At 54.7% G+C, this 16,812-nt stretch overlaps 3 protein-coding genes across 4 annotated transcripts in view; 2 read left to right on the top strand and 1 right to left on the bottom strand.

The window, feature by feature from the left end:
- Nucleotides 1-2,109: 2,109 nt before the first annotated feature.
- Nucleotides 2,110-5,444, top strand: PABPN1L (PABPN1 like, cytoplasmic). Its single transcript, XM_031505900.2, has 8 exons — nt 2,110-2,129; nt 2,866-3,040; nt 3,163-3,271; nt 3,723-3,787; nt 4,568-4,674; nt 4,750-4,837; nt 4,942-5,084; nt 5,405-5,444. The coding sequence occupies exons 1-8, from the start codon at nt 2,110-2,112 to the stop codon at nt 5,442-5,444; spliced, it is 747 nt and encodes a 248-aa protein (XP_031361760.2).
- Nucleotides 5,445-7,699: 2,255 nt separating this feature from the next.
- On the bottom strand, nt 7,700-10,892 carry TRAPPC2L (trafficking protein particle complex subunit 2L). The gene is made up of 5 exons (XM_021526991.3): nt 10,796-10,892; nt 9,280-9,452; nt 8,766-8,853; nt 8,580-8,659; nt 7,700-7,855 (listed from the first exon to the last, which is right to left on the bottom strand). Exons 1-5 carry the CDS (start codon nt 10,826-10,828, stop codon nt 7,810-7,812), a joined length of 420 nt encoding a protein of 139 aa, XP_021382666.1. The 5' UTR covers nt 10,829-10,892; the 3' UTR covers nt 7,700-7,809.
- Nucleotides 10,893-10,997: 105 nt separating this feature from the next.
- Nucleotides 10,998-16,812, top strand: part of GALNS (galactosamine (N-acetyl)-6-sulfatase) — a 43,145-nt gene continuing 37,330 nt past the window's right edge. The window contains exons 1-5 of one of the 2 annotated variants that reach the window (XM_077786393.1): nt 10,998-11,022; nt 11,083-11,143; nt 13,783-13,906; nt 15,076-15,150; nt 16,125-16,227. In XM_077786393.1, coding sequence (XP_077642519.1) covers nt 11,135-11,143; nt 13,783-13,906; nt 15,076-15,150; nt 16,125-16,227 — 311 coding nt within the window. In that variant the 5' untranslated portion in view covers nt 10,998-11,022; nt 11,083-11,134. The other variant, XR_013340768.1, reaches the window with a different exon arrangement.

Genomic DNA, 16,812 nt, shown 5'->3' with positions numbered 1-16,812 from the left:
CCAACCCTGGGAGCTTCGCCCCTCCCGTGACCATTCACTTTATTTATGGTGTGACATATGTAATATTGTATATTTTTCTTACGTTTCCTGAGAAGAGGTAATATATAAGAGTATTGCAGATGCCCCTGCTCGCCCGGGTGTCCGGCCCGTCCCCGCGTGTCCCCGCCCGTCCCCGCGTGTCCCCGGCCCCGCTCCTGCCGGGGCTCTGCCTCTCTACCTCCACCTCGCCGGGAAACCGCGGGCGAGAGCGCTTCCACAGGGACTGCTCTCCTTTCCACTCCGCTCCCTGCTGGTTTGCTTTTTTTTTTTTTTTTTTGGAATTATTATGATTTTTTTTAAATTTTAATTTTAATTAAGAATAAAACTACCCTACAGAACCTTGCATTGAAACCAAAAGCCGAGGGAGGGGAGGGAGGGGACGGCGGTGACGGGCGGCCAAACCAGAACGACAGCTTTAAATGTGAGATTTCCCAAAAAAAAAAATTAAAAAAAAAAATTAAAAAAAAAAAAAAAAACTTTGCTGCGGGGAGGACGGAGCGGCCGCGGGGCTGAAGTGATGCTGTGCTGGTGGTGCCCTGCGGGACAAACCTTGGGGGTTTGCTCCGAAACGGTGGCGCTGGGGGACAAGGGACGTGTGCCCCGTGCTGTGCCCCTTTGGTGGCACGGTGGGGATGGCAGCGGATGAGCAGCGCGGTGCTGGCACAGCCAGGGGACACGGGGTGCCACATCAGGTCCCCGAGGCTGCTCGCAGCTCCCGGGTTTCCTGCTCCCGTCACGGCCGGGGCCGGGGGACGGTGCTGGGGACACGGCGACAGCGTGTCCCAGGTCCCCAGGGCGCTGGCTGCTGGGGTGCCACCGAGCCGGGGAGGTGGCAGGAGGGACGTGGATCCCCGGTGCCCCTCTCCGGCCCCTTCCTCACGTTCCCATCCCAAAATCCCAGCTGAAACCAAAGTGCCACGTCCCGGCGAGGCTGGAGCGGGGGTCCCACGCCTGCCTGGCTTTTGCTCCATCACTGCCAGAGCCCCCCGAAGTCCCCCTGCAGCATCTCCTCCTCCTCCTCCTCCTCCTCCTCCTCCTCCTCCTCCTCCCCCGGGGGCTGCTGGGGTCCCAGTGGGTCTGAGGCTGGGGACAAATGCCACTGTGCGTCCCCAGGTCGCAGGCACTGTGATGGGGTGTCCCCCTGCGGTGGCAGCCCTGGGGGCTCCTCCGATGTCACGGAACGCCACGGCCCCGGGAGGGAGGTCGCGCCCGTGTCCCGCTCCCTCCCTCCCGGCGGCGGCGGCACCGCTTCCCCGGCCCCGCGCGGGGCTGAGCCCTGCCCGTGCCGCCCCGGGACGGGGACACCGAGCACGGGGGGCCCTGCGGGGCTGCGAACCGGAGCCCCCCGCCAGGGCCAGGCGTGGGGCGCAGCCCAGAGAGATAACGTGGTAGGACTTTCCTTCGGCATGCTGTCCCCCCCTTGCTGTTCCCCGCTTTCTCTGAGTGTACTGTATGTTTGACCTGTGAAAGATGTAAACTTTATGATTCAGGTTATGTCTGTTCTTAACTCTGTATCTGTGTAATAAAGACAATTTAATATCAACCAGAGGCTCCGGAGCCTGGGCTTGTGCTGGGCGCCCTCACCCCCCCACTCCTGGCAGTGCTTTGCACTCTGTGCCCCCAGTAATGAACCTCGGGGGCTTAATTACAGCCCTGGAGCCGCTCACTGCACAGGAGGGGCGCCCACCGCGGGGTAACTCAGCTGTGTCCTCGAGGCAATCAAGGGGATCTGCCCCCCCTGCAGCTGCAGCTCCACCCTCGGGGTGGCCCCTGCTGCCCCGACGCTGCCAGCCGGCCGCGGCCCCGGCCGCAGCAGCGGGGTCGTCGCGCTGGGAGGGCCGGAGGGACCCCCGCCCATCAGCCGCGGCCGAGCAGCGCCGCCGGGTCTCGAACCCGCGGCCCCGGTGTCCGCTCGGGGGCGGGGCCGCCCGCGGGCGGCGGGGGCGGGGCCGTGGCGCGCGCCCCGCCCCGATTGGCCGCTGATGTGTGAAAGCGGCGCGCGCGCGCGAGGCGCGCTCGTGGTGGCGGGAGAGCCGCACGTGGTCGCCGCTCGCGCGGGCCGCGCGCAGCATGTTCGGGGGCCGGGCCAGGTGCGTGCGGGGCGCGGGGCGGGGGCCACCGGCCGGACCGGCCGGCCAGTGCTCGGACACGGCCCGGACACGGCCCGGACACGGCCGGCCAGTGCTCGGACACCGCCCGGGCACGGCCCGGACACGGCCGGCCACTGCTCGGACACCGCCCGGGCACGGCCCAGACACGGCCGGCCATTGCTCGGACACGGCCCGGACACCGCCCGGGCACGGCCGGCCACCGCCCGTGCACCGGACGGACACGGTGCCGCTGCTCCGCGGGCTGCAGCCGTGCCGGCTCTCCACTCTGGGGTGGGAGTGCTCGCTTTCCCGGGTGGGAGGGCGTGCCCCTCCGTGAGCCCCCCGTGAGGGTGCGGCTCTTCCTTCCCGGCGGGACACAGAGCTCCCGGCTGCTCCCTCTGTGCGGCTCTGCTGCTGGCCGTGTCCTGCCTTCTCTCTCCGTTCCCTACCCGTTTCCTCTGTGCCCCTGGGGTTTTTTTCCACTTTAGGGCGGCTGCTTCCAGGTCCTCTCTGCAGCCCCCATGAGCTGGGAATCGACTCAGTGTGACCTGGAGACCTTTTGGCTGCACTTTGCGGTTCTGTGGCTTTGCTGCACAGAGAACCAGCTGCATTAATGTCGCCTCTTAATCCTCCTGCTGGAAACGCCCCGCAAGCCCTCGCCTGGCGGAGGCTGTGCTTTAGCCGATCCGTTAAATGGCTGTTGGTTCAATGCCCTTTTGCCCCTTGTCCCGCCCAGTCCTCTCTTCCTGGACACTTCGGAGATCTGGTGGCAGGACCCACCGTCCCTGCGAGCAGAGGCGGCGCCCTGGGATGTGACAGAGGTGGCAGCCGTGTGCAAGGTGACAGACGAGAGCTCGGATGCGAGCGTCCAGGATGTGAACAGCACAGAGGAGCAGGATGTTCAGGACCCGGTGAGTGCCTGCCTGCCTGGGGAACCGCTTTTCCCTGGTGCCCAAAGGAAGAGGGGAACTTTTTACTCCTGGGGTGTCCCTGCTCCGAGTGCTGCTCGTGCAATTCTTGGTTTGGGATTCAGGAGCTGGAGGCCATCAAAGCCAAACTGCGGGAAATAGAGAAGGAAGATGAGAGGTTGAAGGAGTTGCAGCTGGAAGCTGAGAACCACCTGTTCGTGAGCTCAGAAGCAGGTAGGAGTTGTCACAGGGTGCTGCTGTCCCTCCCCAAGGACACCTCTGGGGCACAGGGTGACAATCAGAGCCAGAGTATTTGGCTCTACCTCTCCGGGCACCTGGGACTGGACACATAAGGTGGGTGAAGGGGGTTCCAGGCCTGGTGTAGTGCTAATGCACGTTCTATCAGCTCTAACCTCCTACCTGTGTGGCCCCAGATGTAGTAAATTAATTTAATTGCACTTAGTTCAGTCAAGTAATTGAGTTTATTACCAACAGCTGCAGTAGAGGAGTCACTGTGAAAAGAAAAGGGCCAAGAGGGGTGGAGGAGGAGGCAGCAGTGCGAGGGTTTGGGTACACCTGGATGTGAGAGGCATCTGAGGAGCTTTGCAGTGTGTCAGCTCAGGGGTGGCTGTGCTGGGAGCAGACAGATGTCCCTCTGTCCATGACAATTCCCTCCTCTCCACAGCTCTCTTCCCGCTGACAACCAAGGAGAAGATGGAGGCTGACCAGCGTTCCATCTACGTGGGCAACGTAAGCGGGAGCTGGGTGTGTGTCCCAAATCCCTGGTGTAGATCTGTCCCCCACCAAAGCCTGGCTGTTCCCATCCCAAGTGTTTCTCCTGTGCCCAGCCTGGCAGTGTAGCTGGTTATCCACTATTTGCAGCTCATCTGTTGCAAGTGTCAGCTCCCCAAAAAGCCCCCTGGAAGCTGTGGGTTGTGTGGTGTTGCTTGTTCCTTCAAAACGAGGACAGGATTTGTGTTCCAGGTGGGAGACCTCAGCAGAGGCTGAGGTGTGGTGGGGTGTGAGTGGGGCCAGCTGGGCCCTTTGCCTCCCTGCTGGGGTGTGGATCTGCTGCTTTGAGAGGCTGGCCTGGAACAGGACTAAACAGAGCTAAATGAACAAAACAGGTATTTATTGCAAGGCCTTAAAAGGACAAAGGACACACCTCAGGCAGTAGAAGAGGCTACACCCAGGCTGAATCCAGGATGGATCCCAGTCACGAGTTTTTACACTTGTGTGAGTTTTGGTTCATCTCCATATTGGGTTCAATTGTCCAGTTACAGCTCCAGGTCATGAAGTCCCAACCCCCTGGCTTGCCCCTTCCCGTTGTTGTCGTTTGTGCCTTTTTGGTAAGGTTGTCCTCGATTCTCCAGCTGGGAAGGGATCGTTGTGTCCAACTACTCTGTGAGGAGAACCTACTAACACCTCATAGAAAGTTCCAGAGTTACACACCAGGCAGCAGAGAACCTGGAAAATAGAAAAGCTGAAACCCAGGGCATCAGATGGCACACCCATGAGTTGTCGTTGCAGGTGGATTACGGGGGCACAGCAGAGGAGCTGGAGTCTCACTTCAACAGCTGTGGGCAGATCAACCGTGTCACCATCCTCTGTGACAAGTTCTCGGGCCACCCCAAAGGGTCAGTGCTGCTTGCAGGGAGGGCTGGGGGCCTGCAGGGTGTCCCTGGGGCTCTGCTCACACCATTGCTCCACAGCTATGCCTACATCGAGTTCGAGGAGCAGAGCTCTGCCAAGGCTGCGGTGGAGCTGGACGAGAGCATCTTCAGGGGCCGTGTCATCAAGGTGAGAACTGGGGGTGCCCTGGGGGGCTGCTCCCCCCGTTCCCAGCCCTGGCTGCTTGGGGCTGGGCCAAATCCCAGCTCCAGCAGCCCCTCCCCACCCTGCAGGTGCTGCCCAAGAGGACCAACATGCCCGGCATCAGCAGCACCGACCGCGGGGGCTACCGGGGCTACTTCCATGCCCGGGGAGGGCTGGGCCGCTGGGGGGGCTACTACGGGCAGCACCTCAGGGTGCGAGGGAGGACCTACAGGTGAGTCTGGGCGTGGAGGGTCCTCAGGTGTGCAGCAGCATGGGGTCCCTGCTCCCCTGTCTCGGCTTTGCCCCTCCCACCCTGGGGATGGAGGAGGGCTCCGGCAGGAAGGAACAAGTGGAAATTTGGATTGTCACCCCGTCCCTGCAGGAATTGGGCGTTGCACTCCCAGCCTGAGCAGTTCCAGAGCTGTGCTTGGTTGTGGGGCTCCCCTGGCTTTGGGGGTGGCTGTGCAGGAGGGGGATCCCAGGCCTTGGGAGGGTGGTGGGAGCAGGGAGCACTGCCCCTGTGCTTCAGCAGGTTGGTTTTGTTCTGCCTAGGGGTCGGGCAAGGCTGCTGCCTTGGTATTTTCCATACTAGAAGAGGCTGGACTGCCTGGCGATGCCAATGGGACTGAAAGGAGGAGATGGGATTGGAGAGATTTAAAAATATGCCTACCCAAGCCAAAAAACAGATTAATTTTAAAAATGCCATCTGCCTGGCCGTGAGGATTACTGGTGAGCCCTGTGCTGGGCTGCAGGAGGGAAGATGGGATCTGCTCCATCCTGCCAGCATCCCAGGAGAGCTCATCCCACCTCAGCTCTGCCTGGGGGGTTGTGTTTGCATGGAGGACAGCTCATTCCAGAGAGCACTGTCCTGGGAAGGGAAGAGCTCTTCCAGACCATCAAGTCTCATCCCGTGGAAAATCCAGGCTGTCCTGGAGGGTTCCTGGCTGGCTGCATGCCCACCATGCCACTGCTTGGCCATGAACCTCCTCAGCTCTTCCTACAGCAGCTGGATCTTCTTTTCTTCTAAGAACTAAAGACTCTTTCCTTTCCCAAATCATTGGAGGGAAACTTTGGGTTGCAGGTCCAGATCTGATTGCTGGGAACCTTTTCCTTCATCGGCCCTATGGATGTGACCTTCCTCTTGGGAAGGCTGGTGTGGTTTGGGTCTGGCTTTTGGCGTGCTGCATTTGTACATCCAGGCCAGGAAAAAGCAATCTCTTGTTTCTCTGGGAGCCTCTCTGTCTCTGTGGTAGTTAAACAGGACCTGGGTGTCACAAAACCCTTCCTCTTTTTTAGTTTGGCTGTCGGCAAAGCCTCTTCCCTCCCTCCTGTTTTTACTCCAGTCTCCAGGGGTCAAAGGGTGCTGGCAGCTCCTTTTTCTTGCAGTAGCAGCATTACAAAATCACCTTCACTGGTGCAGATTTGGTCTGGTCTCCCTCTTCATTCCCATCACCATTCCTGCTCTGCTGGGAGCCCTGCTGGAGGCTCAGGAGCTGGGTGCCAGGGAAGAAGGTTCCTGGCTCTTCCCTTTCCTGCTGAATTTGTGTTTTTTAAAGGAAAAGCTTTGTGTTAGGAGAGGTGGGCTGGACCCCCCGGCAGACAGCATTCCTGGCAGAAGTTCTGCATGGAAATGGCTTTTATTATGTAATTCTCCCACTAATCTTTTCGGGATCCTTGGTTAGGATTCCTCTAACCCAGATGCAGCAGATGCAACTGACTCCTAAAGCAGCTTTTCACAGCTCAGGGGCATTGCCAGGCTAAAAATCCCACTGATTTTTTTTTCCTTTTAAGATCTCTAGATTTTTTTTTAAAAAGCTTGGGGCCTTAACTCTTCATGTTGTGTTGCTATTGTCCTCAGAGCTGCTGAGATTGACCTTGATTTGAGCTACCTTTAGGCTTAGACTATAAACCAGCTTTTTCTAGGGCTTCTGTTTGATAGAATTATAAATTTCTGAGGCTTATTTTTTAATAAAAAACTACTTTGGGGTGTTTGGACTCTGTTGTGGAAGAAGCAACACTGAGCTGCCATCTCTGTGAGTGAAAACAGCCAAATATTTTAGATGAAAATGTTTGTGGATAACAGTGCACAGCTGTGCCTTGTGGAGATGGTGGGAGAGGCTTGAACCTCCCAGGATATTCCAGGTGGTTGCTGATAAAATGAACTTGAGTTCTGTATGAGAAAGTATTTGTAATTGTTACTTATTTTTAAAATAAATGATCCTGCTGTGTGAACTTCATGTGCAGTTCTGGCTTTCTCCAGGCTCCTGGGATCCCCTGGGGCTGGGCAGATCTGTTATTTTTAGCTGGTTTCTGTGGTTTTTAACTGATGAGGTGCTTGCAGTAGAGGTGTTTGTGCCTACTCCTGCTTGCATCTCCTCTGCTGAAGCAGGAGTGATGGAGCTGGGATGTTTTTCCAGTGCAATTTGTACTTTATTCCAGACAAATACCTGCTGCTGATTCGGAATTCTGTAATTAGAGCTGCAGGGGAGGAGATGCTAATGGGGATGAATTTGGGATGAGCCAGGCAGCTGTGCAATCCTGATGGTTTAATCCCTGCCTGGATTGGGTGGGATTATTCCACCTGCTCTACCTGGGCTGGGGATCACTGTGCAGTGTGTCTGGATGAGGTGCAAAGTGGTAACAGCAAGCTGAGTCACCCAGCAATCAGCCCAGGCAGGGGAGCTCCTAGAAAGGTTTGGTTGGAAGGGCCCTTAGAGCAGCCTGGGACAGTGGAAGATGTCCCTGCCCATGGAATGAGGTGGCTTTAATGTCCCCTCCCACCCAAACCATGCCATGATTCCTTGAGCAGTGGTTTGTGTTTGCTCGAGTACAAATCCAGGTGAACCCTGCAGGCATCAGGTTTATTTTACACAGAACAAATTTAAATTATTACACAGAATGGAATATTTACAGCACTGCAGGCATGCTCCTGCACACAGGGAATGTCTCCCAGGGGTTCAGCACACCTGCATCATCATGGAGTTCACCATAGTATCAAAAGCCCTGGAGAAGGAAATAAAACCAGATTATTAAAGAAGCAGCTCATTCTGCGCAGCTTTTGTAACAAAACAGCTTTATCACCCTGCCTCTGCCTGGCTTTCCCAAAGATGGATATGGGGTTTTCCTCTTTACAGTACAGGCTGTTAAGGGATTAATGACTTTTAATTAAGCTGAAGTAAGGACAGGTCTTATCCTGGCCACTGCCCTGGGTCTGCAAAGTTGTTCTTGCCTAGACCATAGAAACTCCTAATTTATTAAAATTCTCTGTGAGGTTACAATGGGAATGGGGGACACTGACCCTCACAGGTGAGGAATTCCATGTGCTGAATGTTTGTCCCTAACTAAGGATAAACCCTGGACAAGGGCACTTGTTCACTCTTTAACCTGTTCTATGTACATTTTAATATTCACAATTACTAAATTTGCAGAAGACATCTAGGACCATCAAGTCCAACTACTGTTACCTCTCTTTTCAGGTAATTTTTTCTCCCAAGTAATTTTCTTGGCTTAATGTTTGTAACCCCAGTTCTGAGGTAGGAGTTGGATTTTTATGACACCATCAGTTTTTCATGGGTAGGAATGGTCCAAAACCAACATCACTGCTCTCATTAAGGCACTTAGAGCACACACACCTGAACTGGCCGACCACAGGACTGGTCCTGCTGCATCAGAGGTGCCCTGAAAATTCCAGACAAGTGTCAAAGAACCATGTGGACAAGCCACTCACCTGGAATGGATCCTGTCCCCGGGGTTATAGAAGGGGTTACACATGATGTCTGTGTAGGAATTGTGCAGCTTTCGGAACATCTGGAAGAGGAGAGGAGGTGAGTGAATCAATTGTTTGTCTCTCAGCACGTCCTGAGGAGCTGGAAGGAGCAGCCCCACTGAGGTGGCTCTGCTTTGGTGCACTCACACTGCGGATCTCGTTGTCCCTCAGGGCTGTGTTGGAGGAATCCACCACCATGACAAACTTCACCTTGGAGTTGGTCACGTAGCCATAGCTGGGCAGGGGTCAAGGACCTGCCTCTCACACAGCAGGGCCTGGCAAAGCCATCAACCAGGCTGGAATGTGCCCAGAGGGACAAACTGAGAGGGAATTTTGGGCAGACACAGCACTGTTCTCTCTGTGACAGGGACAGCACCCAGGGAATGGCTGGAGCTGTGCCAGGGCAGGTTTAGGTTGGATATTAGGAAAGGTTCTTCCCCCAGAGGTGCTGGCACTTCCCAGGCTCCCCAGGGAATGGGCACAGTCCCAAGGCTGCCAGAGCTCCAGGAGAATTTGGATATTGCTCCCAGGGGTGGTCAGGGTGGGGTTATTGGGGTGTTTGTGCAGGGCTGGGGTTGGACCTGATGATCCCTTCCAGCTCGGGATATTCTATGATTAAACTAAACCCACAATGGCCTGGCCCAAGGCTCGACAAAGATACACCTTGTAGTCTTCAGTGGGGTAGAGGAGCCCCAGGTACAGCTCCCTCTGGTCCACCAGGGCTTTGCCCATGGCTGAGATCTTCTCATCCACCACATCCAGGGAGGTGTGCACAGTGTAGTGGAACTTCAGCTCGTTCTCCGTGGGGACACTCCGGATGTACAGGGGGTAATTCTGGGAGCAGAAAGAGTCACACTGCTGCTGCCAGAGCTGGTTAACCATTTATGTTCCCAGCAGAGCCCCTCCCCAGGCTGCAGCACCTCTGGAGCACAGCTGTTCCCGTGGCAGGAGAACCATTTGCACAGGCAGCGCACAAGGCTCAGGTCTCTGTGCCCGTCTGTCCCAAGGAAAACCCTTCTGTCCCAGCAGCAGGACAGCCCAGAGCTCCTGGCACTGTGCCTGTGCTGGCTGCCCCATCCTGCTCCTGCCCAGCCCTTTTCACCCCACTGGCTGCCCCGGCTCTGCTGTTCTGCTCCCCTCACCCCTATGCAGACCCCACAACCTGAGATCCTGCCCATTCCCCTCTCCCCTACCCCGGTCCTGCTCAGATCCTAAAACCAGAGCCCCTGTCTCCTCACCCTTCCACAGACCCCACTAATCCCCCGTTTTCCTCAACCCCATGACCTGAAATCCTGCCTATTCCCCTCTCCCATACCCCAGTCCTGCTCGGACCCTAAAAGCAGAGCCCCTAACCATTCCCACTAAGCCCCCGTTCTCAGCCCCACAACCCGAGACCCAGCCCCTCTCTCCTCACCCTTCCTCAGACCCCATTAATCCCGTTTTCCTCAACCCCATGACCCAAAATCCTGCCTATTCCCCTCTCTCATACCCCACAGCCCCAGTCCTGCTCAGACCCTAAAACAGAGCCTCTCTCCCCTCACCCTTCCCCAAACCCCCCTAATCCCCCTTTTCCTCAACCCCACAGCCAGAGCCCCAGCCCCTCTCCCCTCACCACTAATCCCCTTTTCCCTCAGCCCCACAACCCGAATTCCTGCCCATTCCCCTCTCCCGTCCCCCACAGCCCCGGCCCCTTTCCCCCCTCAGCATTCCCCACACCCACTGCTCCCCTCAGCCCCACAGCCTGAGGCCTCCGCTCCCCGCTCGCTCCGTCCCGGTGTCCCCCGGCCCGGTGTCCCTGCTCGCTCCGTCCCGGTATTCCCGCGGCCCGTTCCCGGTGTCTCCCGGCCCGTCCCGGTGTCGCACTCCACGTCCCGGTATTCCTGCTCTGCTCGTCCCGGTGTCCCCGCTCTGCCCGTCCCCGGTATCCCCTCGTCCCGGTGTCCCTGCTTGGCCCGTTCCCGGTGTCGCACTCCTTGTCCCGGTGTCCCCGCGGCCCGTCCCGGTGTCGCACTCCACGTCCCGGTGTCCCCTCGTCCCGGTGTCCCTGCTCGGCCCGTCCCGGTATCCCCGGGCCCGTTCCCAGTGTCTCCCGGCCCGTCCCGGTGTCCCCGCGGCCCGTCACGGTGTCGCACTCCCCGTCCCGGTATCCCCCGGCCCGTCCCGGTGTGCCCCGGCACCTCCTTGGCGATCACGGCGATGCACACCGCCATCTTGGCCCCGCCCCTCCCGGCGGGTCACGCGCGGCCCGGGTCACGCGCGGCCCGGTTGCCATGGCGAGCGCGGCGCGGCGGCCGCGGGGCCCGCTCGGGCTGTGCGGGGCCGTGCTGGGCCCGCTCGGGCTGTGCGGGGCCGTGCTGGGCCCGCTCGGGCTCTGCGGGGCCGTGCTGGGCCCGCTCGGGCTCTGCGGGGCCGTGCTGGGCCCGCTCGGGCTCTGTTCCGCCCTCCTGGGCCCGCTCGGGCTCTGTTCCGCCCTCCTGGGCCCCGCCGCCACCACCACCAACATCGTCCTGCTCCTCATGGACGACGTGAGTGCGGGGGCGCGGGGCTGGGACATGGAGGGAGGGATGGCGGTGAGGGGACCGGAGCGCTGTCCTGCTGAGGAGGGAGCGGGGCTGGGCAGGGCAGGCTGAGAGGGGAGCCCAGCCATGCACAGAGATGTTTCCCTGTGGCAGTTCCCACTGGTGTCCATCCATCACAGAGATGTTCCCTGTGTCAGTTCCCACTGGTGTCCATCCGTGCACAGAGATGTTCCCGTGTGTCAGTTCCCACTGGTGTCCATCCATCACAGAGATGTTCCCTGTGTCAGTTCCCACTGGTGTCCAGCCATCACAGAGATGTTCCCTGTGTCAGTTCCCACTGGTGTCCATCCCTGCACAGAGATGTTCCCTGTGTCAGTTCCCACTGGTGTCCATCCCTGTACAGAGATGTTCCCTGTGTCAGTTCCCACTGGTGTCCGTCCATCACAGAGATGTTCCCTGTGTCAGTTCCCACTGGTGTCCATCCCTGCACAGAGATGTTCCCTGTGTCAGTTCCCACTGGTGTCCGTCCATCACAGAGATGTTCCCTGTGTCAGTTCCCACTGGTGTCCATCCCTGCACAGAGATGTTCCCTGTGTCAGTTCCCACTGGTGTCCGTCCATCACAGAGATGTTCCCTGTGGCAGTTCCCACTGGTGTCCAGCCATGCACAGAGATGTTCCCTGTGTCAGTTCCCACTGGTGTCCGTGGAGGGGGCACAGCTGGCACAGCTGCCCAGCGATGTGGGCTCTCCTCTCTGGAGACATCCCAAACCCACCTGGACACGTTCCTGCCCCAGGTGTCCCTCCAGAGCTCCCTCCCAAGCCTAATGGTTGTCGGTCACAAGGAGGGGCTTGGTGGCCTCCTGAAAAACTAAACAAGAAAAAAAGTAACTGCTCATTGTGGCTCTCTGAACTGAGAAGAAAAAAGTGGCAATAGATGATTAAAGATCAGAAATTAGCACTAATTTATCTCTGACTCAAAGTCTTTTCAAATTTGCACCCTTGGCCTCATGGATAAGGAATTATATTAATTTCCAGCACACTCAGGTCGCTGCCATGTACCCATTTTGCTTCTCTCCTAATAATCTCCTGTTACCTTCCAGGTGTATTTGTGGTGGACAGGTGTATATGTGGTGGAAATGTGTTTGTTGCTGTTTGAAGCTACTCGGGGAGCTCATGAGGGTGGGCAAACCCTGCCTTTTTGCCAGTTTATCCTGCCCGTTGTTTCCATGGTGTTGCCACATTCCTGAGCAGGAGAATCCCCCACTTTTCCAGCCAGCTGAGCCTCTAGCAGGGCTGCCCAGGGAGTTTGGTTTGGAGTCCCCAACCCTGGAGGTGTCCAAGGAGAGACTGGAGGTGGCACTTGGTGCTCTGGGCTGGGGACAGGATGGGACTGGGCACAGCTGGGACTCAGAGATTTCCCAAGCTCAGTGGTTCTGTTACCTCAGTTTGCCATTCAGGAATATCTCCCCTTCCCAAGCTGGCATTTGTAATTTTCCAGGGGAAAGCTCTCTGGGACAGGGATTCTCCCACTCTGGAAGTGTTGGTACAGCACGAGGCTCCTGTCTGGAGCTTCTGTGAACCACCTATTTATTTAATATGTGCACTAAAAACACCTCTCCCTGGGTTTTTTCCCTTTGTCCTCTGGGTCTCTGGGATTGGAACAATGTGAGATTCTTTTTGTCTTTCTTCCTTGATGATAAAGAAAAATCAGGAATTTGGGGGTGAATCCATTATAATGCCTCATCCCAGTGCCAGGGGAACCATTTAATTGCTCCTTAACTCAGAAACCATCTCTGCAAGGATTTTCTTGGCCAAACTGATGGCACCAGGTGGTTCCCTGAGGATCTGGGTGCATCCTGACACACACCTGCATCAAAGGAACCTCTTGCCTTTTCTAAAGCACAGCAGAATCCCCAGCACCTGTGGTGCCTGATGGCTCATTCAGCTGCTCCCTTCCAGAACCTTCTGGCAGGAGCTGTGATTTTCCCAGGAATGCTTTCCAGCAGTGAGCACAGACACCCTGGTGGGAAGGGTGTGGTTCTCCTGGCCTGTGACCCCTCGCATTCAGGAGGAAGAGCAGGGTGAAGGCACAGTCCTGCAGATAAGCACAGCCACTGGTGATGCCTCTGCAGATTCCTCTGCCTTTTAAAACACTTTTATGGCTTTTCCTGCAGTGCTGCTTTGGAGTTCAGGCCTTTCCCTTGTGTTTGCAGTCCTGCAGAGGCTGAGGTGGAATCCTGGATTCCAGCACAGACAGCAGGGCAGGGACTGAAGGCTCAGACGTGGCAGCTGCACAACCCCGAGTAAACCACGTGTAACTTCCTCTTCCTCCCTGCTCTGGGTGTGCCTCAGGGCTCTGAGTAACAGTGAAGGCACTGGGCTTCTTGCAAGTGCTTTAATACCTGTTCATAAGTAATTTAATCCTGTGTGTGCCTCAATTTCCCACCCACCAGGGGAAAGTGTAAGAGTTCCCTGCTCCACAGGGCTGGCAGAGATCATTTTTGTCACATTTGTGAAGTGCTGAGTCGGGAGATGAGCACTGTAAAAATTTATTAATTAAGGGGTACAGTGAATGTGTTATGTGGGCCCAAAAATGTGGTCTTGGAGAGGGACTGCGACATCTTTTGGTGTGTTCCTTTTACAGATGGGCTGGGGGGATTTGGGAGCTTTTGGAGAGCCTTCCAAGGAAACCCCTAACCTAGACCAGATGGCTGCAGATGGGATGCTTTTCCTGGATTTTTATACTGCCAGCCCCCTCTGCTCTCCCTGTAAGTAAACTGCAGTTGGAACCATGTAAGCACAAGAAACATCTCCCTCTGAGGAGTTTGGGGTGTTTGCCAGCCTCTGACATGGGCTAACAACCAAACCAGTGCCTGCCCTGGGGCCAGAGATTGCATTTGTTGCTTTGATCTTGCATTTTGCTCCCTTTTTATTTATGTTTGGATTGGAAACCCGACAGTTCTCAGTTTGTACAAAGCACTGCTTCAGTGATCAGTCCAGCTAAAGGATTTTTATACCGTTTCAGTTCAGTACTCCAGCCCCAGTTATTGCATTTTTTTCATCTTTCTCATTTTGGGTTGAGCAAAGCAGGATCTGAACTCTTGCTGGATGTATTTGGTCTGATTCTTTTGGCTCTGGTGAGACTTTCATGCAAGGAAAGGCAGCAGTTTGTGTCCTGCTTTTGACCCTGGTGTCTTACAAGACTCCTGGGACAGGGACAAAAGATAAAAGAAACGTTTGGGTCTGGGAGAGGCAGATATTTTTCTCCTTGTTGTTTTTTCTGTGAGGTTTCTTTTTTTAAACTTTCTTTTTTTCCCCCTCAAACCTGATTAGCTGCCAAGAACTGGAGCAAAAATGAAGAATGGGGGCTTTTTATTTGGGCTCTCATTTAGGATAGCACTTGCCAGTGTGTTGATGATGTCCTTGCACAGAAAAGGCATTTAAAATAAGCTGAAATCCTGCTAAGCCAGTGGTGGCACTGCATATGCTTGAAGTTATCTGTTTAAATATTCCCTGCAGTCAGGACTTGACTTTTATTGTCAAAGCTGGACAGCTCTTTCTTTGTATTTCCTGATTTTTGTTCAGTCAAGCTCAAAAGCTTAGCCTTGAGCATCTAATCAGTTTGTGGTAGGATTTCCTCTTAAATACATAATAAATACATATATATAACTGAGATGTAAGGGTTGCTCCATTGGCTATTCAAAGAAATGACCCTTCAGTGTGGCTAATTTAATCAAGGGGCCAAATTTCAGCTGGGATAACTCCAATGATGCATCAGAACTGATTCTCTCCATGGCTCACGGGAGGGTGTGAGTGATTGAGTGGCTGGCTGTGACAAGAGGACACTGACACACAGTCAGTGTGTGCACTCATCCTCCTCCAATAATGTGAATATGAAGCAGAGAATGCTATAAATGAATGTTTGTGCTGTTTGCAGCGAGGGCAGCGCTGCTGACGGGCCGGCTCCCGGTCAGGAATGGCTTTTACACCACAAATGGACACGCCAGGAACGGTAGGAGCCTCATTCCTCACCTCCCTTCTTCTGCTGCTTTCCCTCTGTGCCTTGTAGGAAGTTTCTCCTTGGGCAAAGGGGATCTTCCCCATGGATATCCCAGAGTGCCACCAAATTCTCTTAAGTGCTGGCAATAAGTGTGAAATTTATTGCTTCCTACTCATCAAGCAGAAAACCTCCTCAAATTAAGAGAACAAACCAGGCTGCTTGATCATTTGTTCTGCTGACAGAGAAACGTTTCCCCTGGCCAGGGGAATTGGGGTCTGGTGAGGGAAAATCAGGTGTGGTTAATCCCCACAGAGGAGAACTGGCTGCTCACAGGTTTATCCAGCAGACAGATTTCTACCCAGTTTTAGAGCAGTTTTCCATCCCTCCTGCCTCTTGTGCTTCCAGGGAAGATCTCAGGGGTGGTTTGGGTCCCAGAGTGACCAGTGCCATGTGCTGGGACGTGGCTGGGCAGCAATCAGCAGCCTGGGGTTGATTCCCTGAGCAAAGTCACACCTGGGAGCCTCAGGGGCTGAGAGACACTCTTGATTTCTTTCAGAATCACAGAATGAATGAAGTTGGAAAAAACCTTTGGGATATCACCCTATAATACATCAGCCCTTGCAGTCTGAGCACCTTTATTGGTGATTTGAGTTAGGGAAAGGCTGCCTTCATTTCAGAAGGCACAAAGCAAATTTACAGTGTAAAGACCACCCCTAAAGCACCTGATTTTTTCTGAGATCTCCTTTTCAAGGATCTCGTCTCCACTCTGGAGTTGCAGCTCCCTTTATTTCTTGCCCTCATGCACAAGTGGGTGGAAATGTCCCTTTGGTCTCTCTGGATCAGTTTATTCTCTCCATCCCATGGGAGGACGTTGAAGGAATGGCATTTCTGGGACTCCAAATGACTCTATTTCTGATCCAGTACATGAGCTGTTTGCTGTAATATTTTGAAGAGTCAGAAAGGTGTTTTTGATTTGTTTTCCACAGCATACACACCACAGGATATAGTAGGAGGGATCCCAGATTCTGAATTACTGCTTCCAGAGCTCCTGAAGAAGGCTGGTTACACCAATAAGATCATTGGCAAATGGTAAATTTAATTGGAGATCTCTCACTTTGAGATTTCATTCTCTGTGTGTTGGGAAGGAGCAACAGAAAAACCCAGGATTACAAGGAATAAACATCTGTTTTGAAGTCCAAATGTCCAACTTTGGAAAGTGGATGGATCTTCCCCTTGCTGGGATCAATTCCTGAGTTCCCATTACAAGTACTGACATATATCTTCATACAAAGAGTTGTTGAGGTTTTATGTGTGTATTTGTAGTTATAAACTCCTCAACTCTGGGTTTTTATCCACACCTCTCCCCACTTATTTAATCAGAAAACACCAGGATATGCTGTTGGAATTTGCCTTGAGCACCCACATGGTTTTTATCTTTGACTCTTGCTATATGTTGAGTTTTTATTAATGAACTGAATTCCTGTGGAAAGTAACAGGAATTTCTTTATCAGTTTCATTAATAAGTTAGAGAAGGGTGAGTTTAAATTGTGGTTGGATTCACCTGCTGGAATTGGAAAGAAAGCAAAGCACCCTAAGACAGTGAATTATTTATCAGCACAAATCCAAGCAGGAAAATGGCCCTGAGGGATCAGCTCAGTGGGCTGGGTGCAATCA

The sequence above is a fragment of the Lonchura striata genome, chromosome 13 (assembly GCF_046129695.1).
Source record: "Lonchura striata isolate bLonStr1 chromosome 13, bLonStr1.mat, whole genome shotgun sequence".
Lineage (NCBI taxonomy): Eukaryota > Metazoa > Chordata > Aves > Passeriformes > Estrildidae > Lonchura > Lonchura striata.
The sequence above is the reverse complement of the archived record's forward strand: the minus strand, read 5'-3'. Positions and strand labels throughout refer to the sequence as shown.